This window comes from Lissotriton helveticus, chromosome 7 (assembly GCF_964261635.1).
Source record: "Lissotriton helveticus chromosome 7, aLisHel1.1, whole genome shotgun sequence".
NCBI classification, from domain to species: Eukaryota; Metazoa; Chordata; class Amphibia; order Caudata; family Salamandridae; genus Lissotriton; species Lissotriton helveticus.
The window spans coordinates 54283088-54300150 of NC_136068.1; the positions used below are offsets into that span (position 1 = coordinate 54283088).

At 46.5% G+C, this 17063-nt stretch overlaps 1 protein-coding gene across 3 annotated transcripts in view; it reads right to left on the reverse strand.

Moving 5' to 3' along the window:
• Nucleotides 1-17063, reverse strand: part of LOC144768018 (alpha-2-macroglobulin-like protein 1) — a 293319-nt gene that overhangs the window by 260519 nt on the left and 15737 nt on the right. For 2 of the 3 annotated variants that reach the window (XM_078651413.1, XM_078651412.1), the window contains exons 2-3: nt 8421-8604; nt 271-433 (exon numbers count right to left, since the gene is read on the reverse strand). In XM_078651413.1, the coding sequence (XP_078507539.1) occupies nt 271-433; nt 8421-8604 (347 nt within the window). Of the gene's footprint in view, nt 1-270; nt 434-8420; nt 8605-14306; nt 14496-17063 lie in introns of those variants that run through there. The other variant, XM_078651414.1, reaches the window with a different exon arrangement.

Below are 17063 nucleotides of genomic sequence, written 5' to 3' on the forward strand. Positions count from 1 at the left end.
CTTCAATGTCTATTCCTTCACTGTTGGTATCACTTGTTTTTTGACTCATGTTTCAGTACTACTTTTTAGTCATCCTTCCTTTTGCACTTTTCATCTTTCAAAAGTTCTGAGTTTGCAATTTTCCTCACAATCGCTCCATTCCATTCTCTCTTTCCTTCGCTTATATCGCTACACTGTGTGAGCTTCGAATGGGTCGAGAGCTTGAACTCCTCAAAACTTCTAAACAAGCTCAGTCTGGAAGTCAGAAGGAAGAATATATCTGAGGGGTACCTGTCTGTCCCGGCTTGTACACGGCCTTGTCGGTCTGCACAAATGTCCCACTTTTGACAGTCCTCAAAAGCACCTTCTTCTTGTTTTCCAGTGTGTGGCCCTCAGACTCAACAGAAATGCCCACTTGCCCAACCTCCTCGGAGCCACCAGCGGGGAGCGGCACCTGTATGGGAACAGAACCATATCACGCATGAAAGATTTCACTGCACATTCTATCAGGGTATCATTGACAGGGGCTACCCATCACCAAATGCAAGAAAGGCAGCATCATTAACAACCTTGTCAAGTTGTATATTTCTTTAGTCCAGCAGGATATTGCTGCTTAACCAAAATACTGGAAACATTTCTAGAATTATCCATACTATCTCTGTTTTACTAAAAAATACATTCTCAATTGCCTGTTTTAAAGAAGTCTGAAAATCTGTATTTTGAGAAATGTATTATGAATGCAATTTAAAAAAGCAATTATAATCATTTGATCCTAGTAGTAGCTGTGAACTTTTTAAATTGTTCTGCATACTTGTTAAACATTATGCATGGAAAAGTACTAAACTTGTTCAAAAGTGTAAACTTACTCAAAAGTGCAGTTTGTGAATCAGACCCTATGTGTTTTCTTCCTTAGAATTCTACACACAGAAAGTTATTTGCGGAAAAACCTGAAGGTGTGGTGATTACAGCAAAGCCTAGAATCCTGATTTGGAAACAAACCGATGTCACATGGTATTCCAAGAGGCAATACCACATCAGGTACAAACTCATGCCATCGAGTGCAGTTTTTATTGTGAGCTGTGTTTACCATCACCAAAATAAGGATTTGCGCAGAACTCAAAAATGCTGCACTCTGTATAAACACAATCTTGCTTCTTCAGTAAATCTAGTTGCGGTACTAAAGCAACAGGATACCGTACGAGGCAAAATGTGAACCCTGAAAAGTTGTATTAATATAATGATTAAAATGATGATGATAGATTGTGATTGTTTTTATGTGGTGCTTCAAATTGCACTTTTTACTCTTTGAATAATAATTGCCACAATGTTATTTTTTATCAATTTATAAACCTCTGAAGGATGAAATGCTGAGCTAGCCCTACCAAGATAAAACTGCACAGCCTGCAGATCAGGGTAGATGTCAACGGTAAGCACTTCAACATGTTTGGCTATCTTGCAAACTATAAAATGTATTCATTCTCATCGTGGATCAAAACTAATTCCATAGAGATTGCAAAACCTTTTTGTAGTTTTAGGCCGGACCAGATTCGGGGGCGTTCCCGAGAATTTTTCCCTTTTGGCCACGTCATGCGGCGGTGGGCGGGGCTTTTTTTTGGGCTCGTCGAGGTTTGTTTATGCCATTTGGTGGCCGACCGCCGGCCGAGGAAGAGGTTTTGCCCTAAAACCGTGTAAGAATGCCGTTTTAATTACCCCATCTACCGTCTTGCCGCCATCGAAGAGTGCCCAGCAGAGGAAAGCCGGCCCCTGCCGGGGCAGGGAAAGTCGGAACATGTTGGACGGAGGCCGAGGTTGAGAGAGGCAGGCATGACCCCCAGCTCCCCAGCCAGCATGTGAAGGAGAAGGCCACCGGCAGCCGGCGCCGAACGCAGCGATAAGGTACGGTCTCCAAGAGCGAGATGGGGCGGCGTGGCATGCCACTTTCTCCTAGAACTGTGTGGGAGAGTGAGGTTATGGTGCGGAAATAGTTACAGCTATTCCTAATAGCTAGAGGCTACTTAAATGTCGCTGCCGCCATTGGTATTCTAAGAGGACCCCTGAAAGGCCTCTGTACACAAGTAGGTTCGAGGCAATTCGGAATTATTGTGGCCAGGAAGATCTGTGATGAGATTTGATCCTAAGCGTGTCTGTAAGCAGCCAAGTTCACTGGGCCCGCCACGGCACTCCTCCCCCCAGCCTCCAATGATCTGCCTTTATGTTCTTGGCAGGGCTCCAGCGTTTGCAAATATTGATAGCCAGCTTGAAGTTTTAATTTAATTGCTTCCCTGGTGCAGGACAGAATATCCCTGGTGTTTTAAGAATGTCTTATTTTCCGGGATCGTGTCACTCTGACGCTACTGAATGCAACAGATAACGGACTAGGAAAGCATGAAATAGAATAATGCTTGTAAATATGTTCTGTTAATTCGCGACACTGGTGTATAAAACACGGAGATTTAATTTCTGGGAAGCTCGTGCTCTTTCATTTAAGTGTCGCTTATTTCTCTTACGGTGACTCAGATTTCCTGTTCTAGTTGCGAGATATCTCACAGACTTACTTTAGTGAGCGCATAAGGTGGTTATGTGAGGCAAATTTTCAAGAAGTGTTTGAATTGTTAACGAGTGCCTCGGCGTTATCAAATCTGTGTGACAACATCTTCCTCTAGGCAGCTGACCTGGCATTCAAGTAAACATCAAAAGAGGGACCAAGCCAGGCAGTTAAACATTTAACAAAGAAAATTCTTTAATTTTTCCCCTTCTCATTGAGGCCATTAAATTCCTGTCGGGAACAAGAAAAGCGAAGTTAATGGTAACTGTGTCACACAGCGGTCTTGTGCGCAGATTCCAACTGCCCCACTCATGTCATTGCATGCAAATATCGTTCATTGTCCCTTTGGTCCCTCACAAAGGCCAGATGAGGTTGGTTTCTCTCTTGGCCTCTTTCCCGTAGTTGTGCAAGCAGCAAGTGTTGCACTGCACCACAGTTGTTCCCTCTGAATAAACTATTCACAGCCTCGCATGCCTAAGAACCCCACTGCAGTGCAGGTGGCTAAGGCGGAAGAATGTGTGCTTAGGCATTCACTGAAACGGCACCTTGCAAAGCCATAAACGACAACAGAGCATGCAAAGAATCAACTAGCTTGGTTTTGGTCGTCATGGAGTGCACGTGATGAAAGGTAGAAATAGATTGTTTCTACACGTGATGAAAGGTGACCAAGGGGTAGAAGTTATAGCCTTGCGTGCAGCGCTCCGAGCTTTAGAAACGCAAGGCCAATGCTTGACTCTCGGCTCCAGGGGCAGGGTCGGCGCAACATCCGGTGATTCTGAGTGCATCGCAATCTCTCCCTGCCTACAAAAGATTAAAGTGCCCTGTGGAAAAAAGGTGGTTTTAGTGCGCTGCCTGATATAAATAAGCCTTTCATCTGACCTAAATAGAGCATGCTCAGAGACGGAAATTAACGCATTTCCGTTCGTTGGTTTCTATTGTATTACTTCTATGATGATACTTTGTGAATGTTTGTGCCTTGAATGACAGTTTGGGAGTTCCTATAGCTTAAGCGGGAATAGGAGGGGCACGAGGACAGAAGGCAGAATTTTAAAAACCGCTATAGCGTGAAAGATGTGCGATTCGGAAGCAGATGAGGAGGCAGTTGTTAGTACCCGTTTCCCACCATAGAGCGCAGACAAAGGGAAAAAATGCACAGATGCCACCGACACCCTAAAGAAAAAATATGGTCAAATCACTATCCCCAGTGCCTAACGTAGAAGGCCCCCAGCATGTAACACAACCGGGGCTTATGTAAAGCGCTACGGAATCTTGAGGCCTAGTAAATAACGAAAGTGACATTCCTATCAGTTGAGACCGAACACGCCCTGGCTTCACGCATGCTGCTGCTCAGCTCAGGGCCGGCTCTGGGGGGGACCGACCGCACCGGGTACTGATCTGTCATGGGGGTGCCTGTTCTGCCACTATATATGGGAACAAAAGGCCCTGCTGCCACTTCCATATCCAGAAATTTTTGGGGAACAATGTTCAGGGAACAGTGATTAACATTACGCCTGTCTAGAGCAGAGGCTTGTCTAATAAAGACTTTGACTCTGGAAGTTTCTATTCGTGGTATGCAGCACTGAGGGTTAAGATGCCTGCTGCAAAGAACAGGTAACATGCAGACAGATCCGTCTTCATGTTAGTAGCGATTAACAAGCAACGAACTGCGTGCCCCCTCGCATTACACTTTGGATTCAGAGTTTGGGGCTCCGCCAGAACAAGTACCCTTACTAGGGCAGCTTTAAATGATGGGGGAGCAACTCAATGTATTGACAAGGGCCTGACAATGCCATTTATTTATGTTAAAAAAAACATAAATAAAAATAATGTCGAGCTATGCCAATAGCTCTAACTTTAACAAAGGCAAAACCATTGCATTGTAAATGCTTGTTTTTTGCTCCGATCATTATTTGCTGATGAGTTGGTACTCGAGGGGAAAAGTTCCAGACTATGAGTCGACTTGAGTTTTTAAATCAGTGAGTTCTGAGCCTATGGGTGACATGGCATAGTTAAACACTATTTTGTCACAAAAATGCCTGAAGGTTTCTTTTCATAATTTGGACCAGTTTTTGTCAAAAGCTGATGAGACAGAACATGAAGGAGGTTAAAGAGACCCCTTTACCTAGACATTTAGAGAGAGAGAAGAGAAAGTGGAGATCATGACCTCTGCAGACAGTGTGTGAGTGACACCAGCTCATGAGCGAAGAAAATGGTCAATTCAGTGCTTGATTTGTAAAAGAATAAGTGCCAGGGCACTCCTTAATGGCCATTGCCTCTTGGACCATCCATTGCCCCGGACAGTACTGCCAACGACAGTACAGAGACACCTATTAACCATCACACTCATGCAAGTATGACACTTCAGACTATTCCAGGCCCCCAAAGCTATACGAATGGATGGAGTGGCAGGTATTAGTTATTTGTAATTAATATACAATTGTTGTTATGCTCAACTCTAAATAAACAAACAGCGCCACCATGTGGCAGACTTTCATAAGTGCCGGTGTTAGCAATTAACTGCAGGTGCTGAGCTCAGGAAACCACTGACTCAAATTAAGCACTGGGTCAGTTCCTCATGCGCCCAGTGCATAATCACAATATTGCATACAAAATACTGTGCTACAGTGATATCACTGTAATTGCATCACAATGGCATGGGGAATCATAATACCTTCTGCTTTTAAATTATCTGTACCCCATATAGTTAGGTAAGTTGTGATGTAACTATTAGGGCAAGGGTCAGGGCTAGATGTGTAATTAGACTGAGCGTATATACTAACAAAATCATATAGTATATTAGAACATTGGAATGTTGGAAGCTCCACTGAAAACAATGGAGTGCTCCGGGCTTATAATGGCTGGTATAAGCCCGGAGCTCCAACATTCCAATGCTTCTTTGTTCACAGCTGTGGCTGTGAACAAAGGCTTCTGGGAGCCTGAGGGAATTTTAATCCCCTTGCACTCCCTAAAGCCTTTCTTTAATTTGTTAGAGCATTCTGCCCTCTAGTAGCACAAATGTAAATGTAAATGTAGTTGAGCTTATATAGCGCACAGCTACCCGCAGTGGGTTTCCCGGCGCTTGCTTAGGGAACCCTTCCTGGTATTCCCCTGTGAGATAGCAGGGTATCCACAAGGTGAAAGTCAGGCATCCCGCCGCGAGGGGCCGTTGTGGAGATTAAGCAAGCTATTGCCCAGAGTCGCAGAGTGCGAACCCATGAGTCGAGGAGGCACCGGGGCGAGAATTATCGAGTCCGTGGAATTTTTAGCCCAAGACCCGCCAAGGCGGGGAATTGAACCCTGGTCCAGGACCGATCTCAGCTTCCGGGTCTGCTGCCTCTAACCCCTGAGCCACACTTCTCCACGCACAATGTTCTAATAGCCTTTTAGCCCTTCGTAGCTGGGCTACACCGGCTATTAAAGTCCCGCTGCCTTGTTAAAGTCCTTCACCTTCGGCTCAGGCCTTTAACGCTGCAGCGGGCCTTTAATAGCCAGTATAGCCCGCTACTGCGGGCTATATGGATATAGTATAATGGAAGCTTACATAACTGTAGACAATCGAGTGGTAAAATGAGTAGCTCCAACTAAAAATAATTTAATTATGTGGGATGTATTAGATGAAAAGGTAAATGCAAAATAATTCTATGGTATCTGATATACTGTCATACAACCAGGATTATGAGAATTAATCGAGGCAGGAGGACGAGGCCCGGAAACTAACGAGGAGTGAAGCTGGCACATGATGGATGCAACCACAGAGTGAATCTGGGTGGCTGTACCAACTCAAGTCATGATCCACACGAGGCGCCCGATTCACAAAGGGACTTACGTCTAGTAAAGTTACGAGTGCGTAGTTTCTGCACTCGTGGTGAAATTTCCGCACTGTTATGTTATGTTGTGTGGATTTCTAAAGGAAGGCTAATTACCCGTGAGGGTATCCAGGTGCTGACTAGGGCAAGGACCCGAGAAAGGTGGATGAATTGAATTATTTTTTTTTTTTCTTGAAGAGAAAAGTCCATGAGGGAGGGGGCAGTTCTGAGGTGTATCAGGAGGTTGTTCCAGGCTTTCGCAGTGCGGAGAAGAATTGTCCCAGGAGGGGTACATGTGGTAACCCGGAGGCTGACCAGATGTGTCTGGTCGGTTGGTAGAAGTTGAGGCGTTGGTTGAGGTACGCTGGTCTGATTTTGTTGAGGGCTTTGTAGGCGTACATGAGCAGCTTGAATCTGCATCTTTGCTGGACGGGGAGCCAGCGGAGTGCGTTGAGGTGCAGTGAGATGTAGGCGTTGTGGAATGTCAAAGATGAGCACTGGGGATAGAATCTCCGCATGGCGCACTGCATAGAGTGCGTCGTGAGGAGATTCTGCTCCGAATGGGAAGATTCCACTATAAGCGCAGAGGCTCCACCACAAATGCGAAGACTCCATTCTCTTAACTTTACTACATGTAAGTAAATGTTTTGAATCGGGCCCAAGAAGTGTGATGCTGCTCATGAATTGCGATGCCCTCATGGGTTAGGCTAACATGCAGATTCAGAGAGAAGATGCTACTTATTTTTGCTGGAATGAGTGAGTGTGAGTAAAGGAGTATATACTGATCAGTGCGTACTTTAAGAACCTTAGAAAACGTACAATTTATGGGTAAACAGAAGGAAAAGATTCTGTGGAAGTCCTAGGGCCTAGAAAAAGGAAAGGATGACAGGATCAGAAGCCTTGAAACATGGAAAACTAATTCTGCTGAGAATATCTTGGGTTTGGCATCTTTTTGTACTGTTTTGCTGCAATTTGCCAATGGTGAGCTTTTTTGAAGACTACTGGACTCATGCTAAAGAATAAAAACACCTTTATTTATATAAACCCAGCTACGGTGTATAAGTAACTTGTGGATAAAAGTGATACAGCAGTTCTCTTTCATAGTCTTGGTCATTGTGTATGTAATAGTGTGAGGCAAGTTAGTACATATTTAGTTTAACATATCATTGCACAAGTACACAAGCTTCTACGAGATTTTGGAACCGTGGCTTAGTGTGGGTGCCTCTTGGATACAGTTGAACGTCTGCGGCATCTGCAAAGTCTGTGACCACAGACAGATGTAAAGGCCCCTAAACAGCACACACCTAGGCTCATGGAGATCAGCATCATTCCGGAGCCAAGTTTAGTCTTAAATCAGAGCAGCTAATGTTTAAATTCACACAGAGCTGAAGTAGATAAGAAAATTAGCAAAATCAAAAAAGTAGTTTGAAGACGATAAAGAGATGTAGGCGGTTTCTCATGGACATAAAGACCGAAAGGTACCTAAATGACCGGAACATTCTATGAGGATGCCTTACTTTGTAGAAATGTAAGTGCCAGGGCCACATCAGGAGGCTACTGTGGCATGCTCCACACATTGCTCCTGCTAGTACAGTCAATGCCAGTGCCAACACAACTGCAAGCCATCACACTCCTGTAGGTGTGACAGTACAGAATATTCCAAGGTCTCAAAAGCTATAAGAAAGTCTTGGGTACAGGCATTAGTCTTTTTAATGCATGTTGAATTAATAAACAACTGTTGCTGTGCTCATATCTAAATTAGACAAACAGCTCCACCATGTGACAGACTGTCATAAAGGCAAGTGTTGACAAATAAGTGCTGGTGTTGAGCACCGGACACCACCGAATCAAATCAAGTACTGCCTTTAGGTATGTACTATGAAGTATCTACCACTTGTGGGTAAGGTGGTGGTTCCCCTACATGTACGTTCAGACGTTAACCTTTACCTTGGACCTTGCAATTCTAGGCAGCTAGCGGGGATTCAGTACTATAGCTGTGTCAGCTATTACCCTCTAGGACCTGGGCACTGACAATCATACACTCACAGTGCCTCCAGCCCCCTCCCACCCACAAAGCCTGGATACTGTACCTGGAAAGAGACACATTTGAAGTATGTGGAGGGTTCAACTTCTTCGTCAAGGAGGGTTAGGTTGACCTCCTGCAGGTGAAGTTTGACTGTCACATGTGCAGTCCCATTGAGGCCGGTGAGATGGACGCAGGCCCTTTCTGTGTGCGGAAAGTGGATCTCTGCCGGGATCAGTACTGCATAGTGCCTGGAAGGGAAGAATACAGAGGTCAAGAGTACTGTTCTCACTAGTACCATAACACTCCCCATTGCCGTTTTAGGGCCCTCCCTCACACTCACATCTGCTCCATTAGGGCCCTTCCTCCGTCTACCTTTCTCGGTCCTTCATCATCACCCACTCACTCATAAACATGGTATTGGTTTAGTTCTTCAAAGGTTGGATCTGAGATGCCCAGACAAGGGAGCCGTGGTTAGCCTTTAAAGTGGGTGCTGGAATCAACCACCCTATGTCCACATATTCTGGTGATTCTGCGATTGGGGTATTCTGATTCTACGACAATGCTCATTACAATATTGGATGTAGGGGGTTGTGTGTGTGTGTGTCAAAGACTTATGGTCTCACTTTATTGCTCCCTATCAAATACTGACTCTTTCTTTCACTTGCCTCTCTGTCTTCTTTGCATCACACATATATCATGAGCAATAATAACGAAGATGTGCCACCAGCGCATGCAGGAAGGTGTGCCACCAGCACATCTAGGATGGTGTGCCACCAGCGCATGTAGGAAGGTGTGCCACCAGCACATCTAGGATGGTGTGCCACCAGCGCATGTAGGAAGGTGTGCCACCCGCGCATCTAGGATGGTGTGCCACCACCGCATGTAGGAAGGTGTGCCACCACCGCATGTAGGAAGGTGTGCCACCAGTGCATGTAGGAAGGTGTGCAACCAGCACATCTAGGATGGGGTGCCACCACCGCATGTAGGAAGGTGTGCCACCAGTGCGTGTAGGAAGGTGTGCCACCAGCACATCTAGGATGGCGTGCCACCAGCACATGTAGGAAGGTGTGCCACCAGTGCATGTAGGACGGTGTGCCACCAGCGCATCTAGGATGGTGTGCCACCGTCGCATGTAGGAAGGTGCGCCACCAGTGCGTGTAGGAAGGTGTGCAACCAGCACATCTAGGATGGTGTGCCACCGTCGCATGTAGGATGGTGTGCCACCAGTGCGTGTAGGAAGGTGTGCAACCAGCACATCTAGGATGGTGTGCCACCACCGCATGTAGGAAGGTGTGCCACCAGTGCGTGTAGGAAGGTGTTCAATCAGCACATCTACGATGGTGTGCCACCAGGGTTTGTAGGTTGGTGTGCTACCAGCGCATGTAGGAAGGGGTGCCACCAGCATTTGTAGGAAGGTGTGCCAACAGCAATTGCAGGAAGGTGTGCCACCACTGAGTGTAGGATGGTGTGCCACCAGTGAGTGTAGGATGGTGTGTCACCAGCACGTGTATGAAGGTGTGCCACCAGCACATGTAGGATGGTGTGTCAACAGCATATGTAAGAAGGTGCGCCACCTGTGTGTGTAGGACGGTGTGCCACCAGCACGTCTAGGATGGTGTGCCACCAGCGTATGTAGGTTGGTGTGCTACCAGCGCATGCAGGAAGGTGTGCCACAAGTGCATGTTGGATGGTGTGTCAACAGCATGTGTAAGAAGGTGCGCCACCTGTGTGTGTAGGATGGTGTGCCACCAGCACGTCTAGGATGGTGTGCCACCAGCGTATGTAGGTTGGTGTGCTACCAGCGCATGTAGGATGGTGTGCCACCAGTGCATGTTGGATGGTGTGTCAACAGCATGTGTAAGAAGGTGCACCACCTGTGTGTGTAGGATGCTGTGCCACCAGTGCATATATAGAGAGGTGTGCCACCAGTGTGTGTAGGAAGGTGTGCCACCAGTGTGTGTAGGAAGGTGTGCCATCAGTGCATGTAGGATGGTGTGCCAACAGCGCAAGTAGGAAGGTGTGCCAACAACAATTGCAGGAAGGTGTGCCACCAGTGAGTGTAGGAGGGTCTGCCACAAGTGCATGTTGGAAGGTGTGTCACCAGCATTTGTAGGAAGGTGCGCCACCAGTGCGTGTAGGAAGGTGTGCCACCAGCGCATGTAGGATGGTGTGCCACCAGTAAGTGTAGGAGGGCCTGCCACAAGCGCATGTTGGAAGGTGTGTCACCAGCATTTGTAGGAAGGTGTGCCAGCAGCGCATGTAGGATGGTGTGCCACAAGTGCATGTTGGAAGTTGTGTCACCAGCACGTGTAGGAAGGTGTGCCACCAGCGCATGTAGGAAGGTGTGCCACCAGCGCATGTAGGATGGTGTGCCACCAGCGCATGTAGGATGGTGTGCCACCAGGGCATGTAGGATGGTGTGCCACCAGTGCGTGTAGGATGGTGTGCCACCAGCGCATGTAGGATGGTGTGCCACAAGTGCATGTTGGATGGTGTGTCAACAGCATGTGTAGGAAGGTGCGCCACCAGTGCGTGTAGGATGGTGTGCCAGCAGCACATCTAGGATGGTGTGCCACCAGCGTATGTAGGTTGCTATGCTCCCAGCACATGTAGGAAGGTCTTCCACAAGCGAATGTAGGAAGGGGTGCCACCAGCATTTGTAGGAAGGTGTGCCACCAGTGCATGTAGGGAGGTCCACAATAATGTCTGGATTTCTTCCTTTGCAATTTGCCTTCCCTCATCTCCCTCTTGTGCTCTGTTGCTGGCGTCTCACCCCACCTCCAGGGACTGCACATTTCTCCATTCATAGTCACTCATGGTTCAACAGACGTTTTCCTGTTTTATTATTGATTCTATTTTTTCTGACAACCTATCATGCTCCCCTTCTATCGAATATGTTGTAGAAGCATGACACGCCAGAGTGGGTGAAGCAGGTTTGGAGACTTGGAACTCTCCTTTAGGGTACACAGACCTAGCAGGCTTCAGAAACCAGAGCTATACCTTAGGTTTAGAGCACCTACAGGTTCTGGTTTTAGAAAGATCTGTCCCTTAGGTTAACACATATACAGGAACTGGCTTTAGAAAGAAGGTCTGTCCCTTAGGTTTAAACACTTACAAACTTTGGCTTTGGAAAGTAGTTCTATCCCTCAGGTTAACACATGCACAGTCTCTTGAAACAGGTTTATCCCTTAGATTATCAGCACGTAGAGGCACTGGCTTTGGAAACAGGTTTATCCCCTAGGGCCTAGGTTAACACATTCACAGGCTCTGGCTTTAAGGACAGTTCTATCCATTAGTTTAACAGCATGTACCAGCTCTGGGATTAGAAATGAGATCTATCCCATAGGTAAACACATATACAGGCTCTGGAAACAGGTTTATCCCTTAGATTATCAGCACGTAGAGACACTGGCTTTGGAAACATGTTCATCTCTTAGGTTAACACATCCACATCTCTGGTTTTAAGAACAGTTATATCCCTTAGGTTAACAGCATGTACCAGCTCTGGGATTAGAAATAAAATCTATCCCTTTGGTTAACACATATACAGGCTCTGCCTTTAGAAACAGGTTTATAACTTCAACAAATGGAGGCTCTGGCGTTAGAAACAAGTTTATCCCCCTAGGTTAACATATCACCGGACGTTGGCTTTAGAAACAGGTTTATCCCTTAGACATATACAGGCTCTGGCATTAGAAACAGGTTTATCCCCCTAGATTAACATATGCACAAGCTCTGGCTTTAAGGACAGTTATATCTCTTAGATTACTGGCATGTACAAGTTCTGGGATTTGAAATAAGATCTATCCCTTTAGTTTAACACATATACAGACTCTGTCTGGAAACAGGTTTATCCCTTAGATTATCAGTATGTACAGGCTCTGGCTCTAGAAACAGGTTTATCCCTTAGGTTAACACAGGCACTGGCTTTAGAAACAGGTTTATCCCTTAAATTAGCACATGCACAGGCACTGGCTTTAGAAACAGGTTTATCCCTTAGGTTAGCACATGCACAGGCTCTGGCTTTAGAAACAGGTTTATCCCTTAGGTTAACACATGCACAGGCACTGGCTTTGGAAACAGGTTTATCCCTTAGGTTAACACATGCACATGCACTGGCTTTGGAAACAGGTGTATCCCTTAGGTTAACACATGCACAGGCACTGGCTTTAGAAACAGGTGTATCCCTTAGGTTAACACATGCACAGGCACTGGCTTTAGAAACAGGTTTATCCCTTAGGTTAACACATGCACAGGCACTGGCTTTGGAAACAGGTCTATCCCTTAGGTCAACACATGCACAGGCTCTGGCTTTAGAAAAAGGTGTATCCCTTAGGTCAACACATGCACAGGCTTTAGAAACAGGTTTATCCCATAGGTTAGCACAGGCTCTGGCTTTAGAAACAGGTTTATCCCTTAGGTTAACACATGCACAGGCACTGGCTTTGGAAACAGGTTTGTCCCTTAGGTTAACACATGCACAGGCACTGGCTTTGGAAACAGGTGTATCCCTTAGGTTAACACATGCACAGGCACTGGCTTTAGAAACAGGTTTATCCCTTAGATTAACACATGCACATGCACTGGCTTTAGAAACAGGTTTATCCCTTAGGTTAACACATGCACAGGCACTGGCTTTGGAAACAGGTCTATCCCTTACGTTAGCACATGCACAGGCACTGGCTTTAGAAACAGGTTTATCCCTAAGGTTAACACATGCACAGGCTCTGGCTTTAGAAACAGGTTTATCCCTTAAGTTAGCACATGCACAGGCACTGGCTTTAGAAACAGGTTTATCCCTTAGGTCAACACATGCAAAGGCTCTGGCTTTAGAAAAAGGTGTATCCCTTAGGTCAACACATGCACAGGCTTTAGAAACAGGTTTATCCTTTAGGTTAACACATGCACAGGCACTGGCTTTAGAAACAGGTTTATCCCTTAAGTTAGCACATGCACAGGCACTGGCTTTAGAAACAGGTCTATCCCTTACGTTAGCACATGCACAGGCACTGGCTTTAGAAACAGGTTTATCCCTTAGGTTAACACATGCACAGGCTCTGGCTTTAGAAACAGGTTTATCCCTTAAGTTAGCACATGCACAGGCAGTGGCTTTAGAAACAGGTGTATCCCTTAGGTCAACACATGCACAGGCTCTGGCTTTAGAAAAAGGTGTATCGCTTAGGTCAACACATGCACAGGCTTTAGAAACAGGTTTATCCTTTAGGTTAACACATGCACAGGCAGTGGCTTTAGAAACAAGTGTATCCCTTAGGTCAACACATGCACAGGCTCTGGCTTTAGAAACAGGTTTATCCCTTAGGTTAACACATGTGCAGGCTCTGGCTTTAGAAACAGGTGTATCCCTTAGGTTAACACATGCAGAGGCACTGGCTTTAGAAACAGGTTTATGCCTTGGGTTAACACATGCACAGGCTCTGGCTTTAGAAACAGGTTTATCCCTTAGGTTAACACAGGCACTGGCTTTAGAACAGGTTTATCCCTGCTTCAACACGTGTACAGGCTCTGGGATTAGAAATAAAATATGTTCCTTAAGTCAACTTCACTTACACGTTGTGGCTTTATAAAGAATATCTATTCCCTGGGTTAACACAGGCTTTAGAAATTGCGGCAACCCCTTAGTTTACACAGAATTTCGGGACTCAGGCTTTAGAAAGCAGAGTAATCTGTGGGTTACACAGGCCTACAGGCCCGGGCTTTGGAAAGAGGGCAATTCCATAGGTAACACAGGTTATAGAGTCTGATCAAAGTTCAAACACCATTTCTGTCCCTCGCTTTCAACCTTACAGGCTCGGGCACCGCGGCTGTCCATCACATCGCATGCGCTTCTCGAGCTCTAGACCCGGGTTATAGGAATCACACAGGATCCGGGCTCGAGCCTCTGACGTCAGAGCAAAGGTCTCCCCCATACCTTACAGGCCGGTTCACTTACAGTTCCGATGGTACTGACGAAGCTGCCTGGAGCAGGGCGCAGGCGAGGAGACCCAGGCCCCGCATCCTGGTGAGGGGGTGACAGGGAGGGTCACAGGGTCAGGGGTCTGCAGAGGTCGGCGGACCGCTGAAGCCCCCAGAGGAACGGGCTGGACGGCGAGCTCCAGCAGCCGAACTCGTCACTTCCAGAGAGAGAATGAGGCCAGGGACGCCTCTGTCCCCAGCCTTTAAAAGGTCTGCACCTGAGGGGGCGGGGCAGGGGGCTGGGGGGAGAGGAGGGTCAATCACTAACGGTACACGGGCCAGGGCGGTCAGGGCTAAGTGTTTGTTGATGTCCTACAATTTCCCTCATCCAACGATCGCATGAATAGAAGCCGAGACGCTCTCCCACCCAAAAAGATTTGCGCACTATTTACAGGGCGTTGTGTTTGTCATACAAGACAGGAAAGCTCTGATTAGGGTGACACCTTTTCTTGGGGAAAAATACCGCCCATTTGTATATGTTTTGCTTTCCTGGAACATCCAAGAGATGCCAGGTGAAAAACAAACCAAGTAAAATTAATTGTGAGGATGCTGTTGGCGCACGGTAATTAGCCCTCTATTTCCTCTGATAATCATTCTGAAACGATTTAGAGGGGAACAACATATTTTTTAAATGTTTTATATCATTGCTGTGTTAAGTTTACGTTTCAAAACGGAAAAACTATCAGATTTCACTGCTTTTCCAATCACTTTTAATCAGCCTGTACTTTTTCTTATTTTTATTTCACATATTTTATTAAATACATTCCCCTTTCTCACTCTTTCTCTTTCGCTTCTTTCTCTTCTTCTACAACTTCAATGAGCCTGTACTTTACAATAAAAGGTCAGGCCGATAAAAAACTGTCCAGGTGGAAACTTTGATTTCATATCTGCAATACTCCAAATGACCGCTTGGAGGCAGTGATGCATTATTGTACTGACTACTCCTTCCTGACCCTCGGAGTGGGTCTGGTAAAAGTAGCGCTGCCAAGAAGTTGGCACATTTTGGGGCGTCAGTGGGGGCCGTGTGTCCGGAAACGATAGTCCCGCCCACCTCAGTGCAGCCGAGAGTATTTACCAACAACGTGTGGGAGGGGTGACTAGCTCTCCGAACTGGTCAACTCCGGCCCATTCTGGGTTTCTCCCCCAGGGCAGCTCTGCCAAAACTCCCCCGCCCGAAAGGAGCGGGATTTTCCCAGCAGTGAAAGGACTGTTTGTGCTTTGTCTGGGCTCAGTGGCTTGGACCCCCCGCTGTGGGTGGGCTGTGGAAGTGGAGCACGAGAGGGGGAGGGCGCACAGGGAGGCCGATTGACTCACAGGGCTGGGGGTGTCCGGACCTTATCTGAGCCCTGCCTGCTCATCCCTTCTTTTCAGCCTTAATGAAAGCTCGGGGTACTGAGGTCCACTGGCTGATAGTTGTGTGCAGGGCTTTAAGTGGAATTTAAGAAGTGGGGGTCCCTGAAAGAGGCCGGGCATTTATAAGTAGGGGCATGACTTAAGTATAATATATTTACATTTGCTTAGAGTGCCACCCTACCCACTCACTTGCATAGAACCTCAGCAGTAACTGACATGCCTGACCATTGCTCTGGGCGCACTGCAGAGAGGCCAAGGATTGAATGGCCACGTATTCTGAACAACGTTTTGCCCTTGGCAAGCACGGAAAGGACATCGCGCTGCCTTCAGCCACAACTTAACTTAAAAGTCACCTTATCTGCGAGTCTCTTCCTCTTGGTATTACAACCTCACGAGTTTAATGCTTTCTCCTATGTGCCAATATGCTATGTTGGTTAATGCGTGCTTAATAAAATTAATCAAAATCACAGCAGGTGCTGAACCTGTGTGACTTGGTCCAAGGGGGGCTGCCAGAACAGTCACTGGTAAGTATCAGCAGATGGCTCATGCTTGTCGCACAACTGAAGGAGATCTGAAGTGTCGTAAGTCAGCTACCAGGCTATTGTTCCTGTGAACCCCCAGTTGTGCTGTGTGTGAGCTGACACCCCACCACCCTGCTGTCAGACTTACCTCCACTGGGCTCCATCAGCGCTCCATCTCTTCATACTTTGTTGCAAGCCGCCTTCTGCTTGCAGAAACACATTGGTCTAGTGCCGTTGGACTCATGATTGAGCATAGATTGTGCCAAGGCCATACCATGAACATACGTGACCAAACATACTGACTGACCTTCCTGGACCATGTTGTGGATAAGCAGCCCCACTGCTGTAAGTCAGAATCCAAATTCAAGATGGCTTCATCGCAGGGCAAAATCCCTTCGACCAGTGACCATGTTATCTAACAGATAGTCTCTGCAAACAACAGTCATCATTTATTGAATGTTTACTCGGACAACCAAAAGTTGACAAACGTCCCAAAATCAACATGGGAGTGGGCGGTCAAACCGTCTAACTGGATCCAATAGTCTAGAAAGTCCAACCTCAAATACTGGAAATGATCTCTGTGCTTTAAAAAAGAAATGCTCCTGCAGATTGTCTAATGCTACCACTGAGAAAGTGAATCTTTCATGTCTACTCAACTCACTCCTTGAAGCAAGCAATGTTTCCATTTCAGAAAAGACCTCAAAAGGGTATAAAAAGTACCTAATATGTACAAAAATAAAAAATTATCCCATTACAGAGCCACAATGAAGGCCACTTCGATTGCCGCCCGCAGAGCGCTATGAGGATCCTCACAATTCTCCAGAGCACAGTCCTCAAATATCATGGCCCTTTCTATTTGT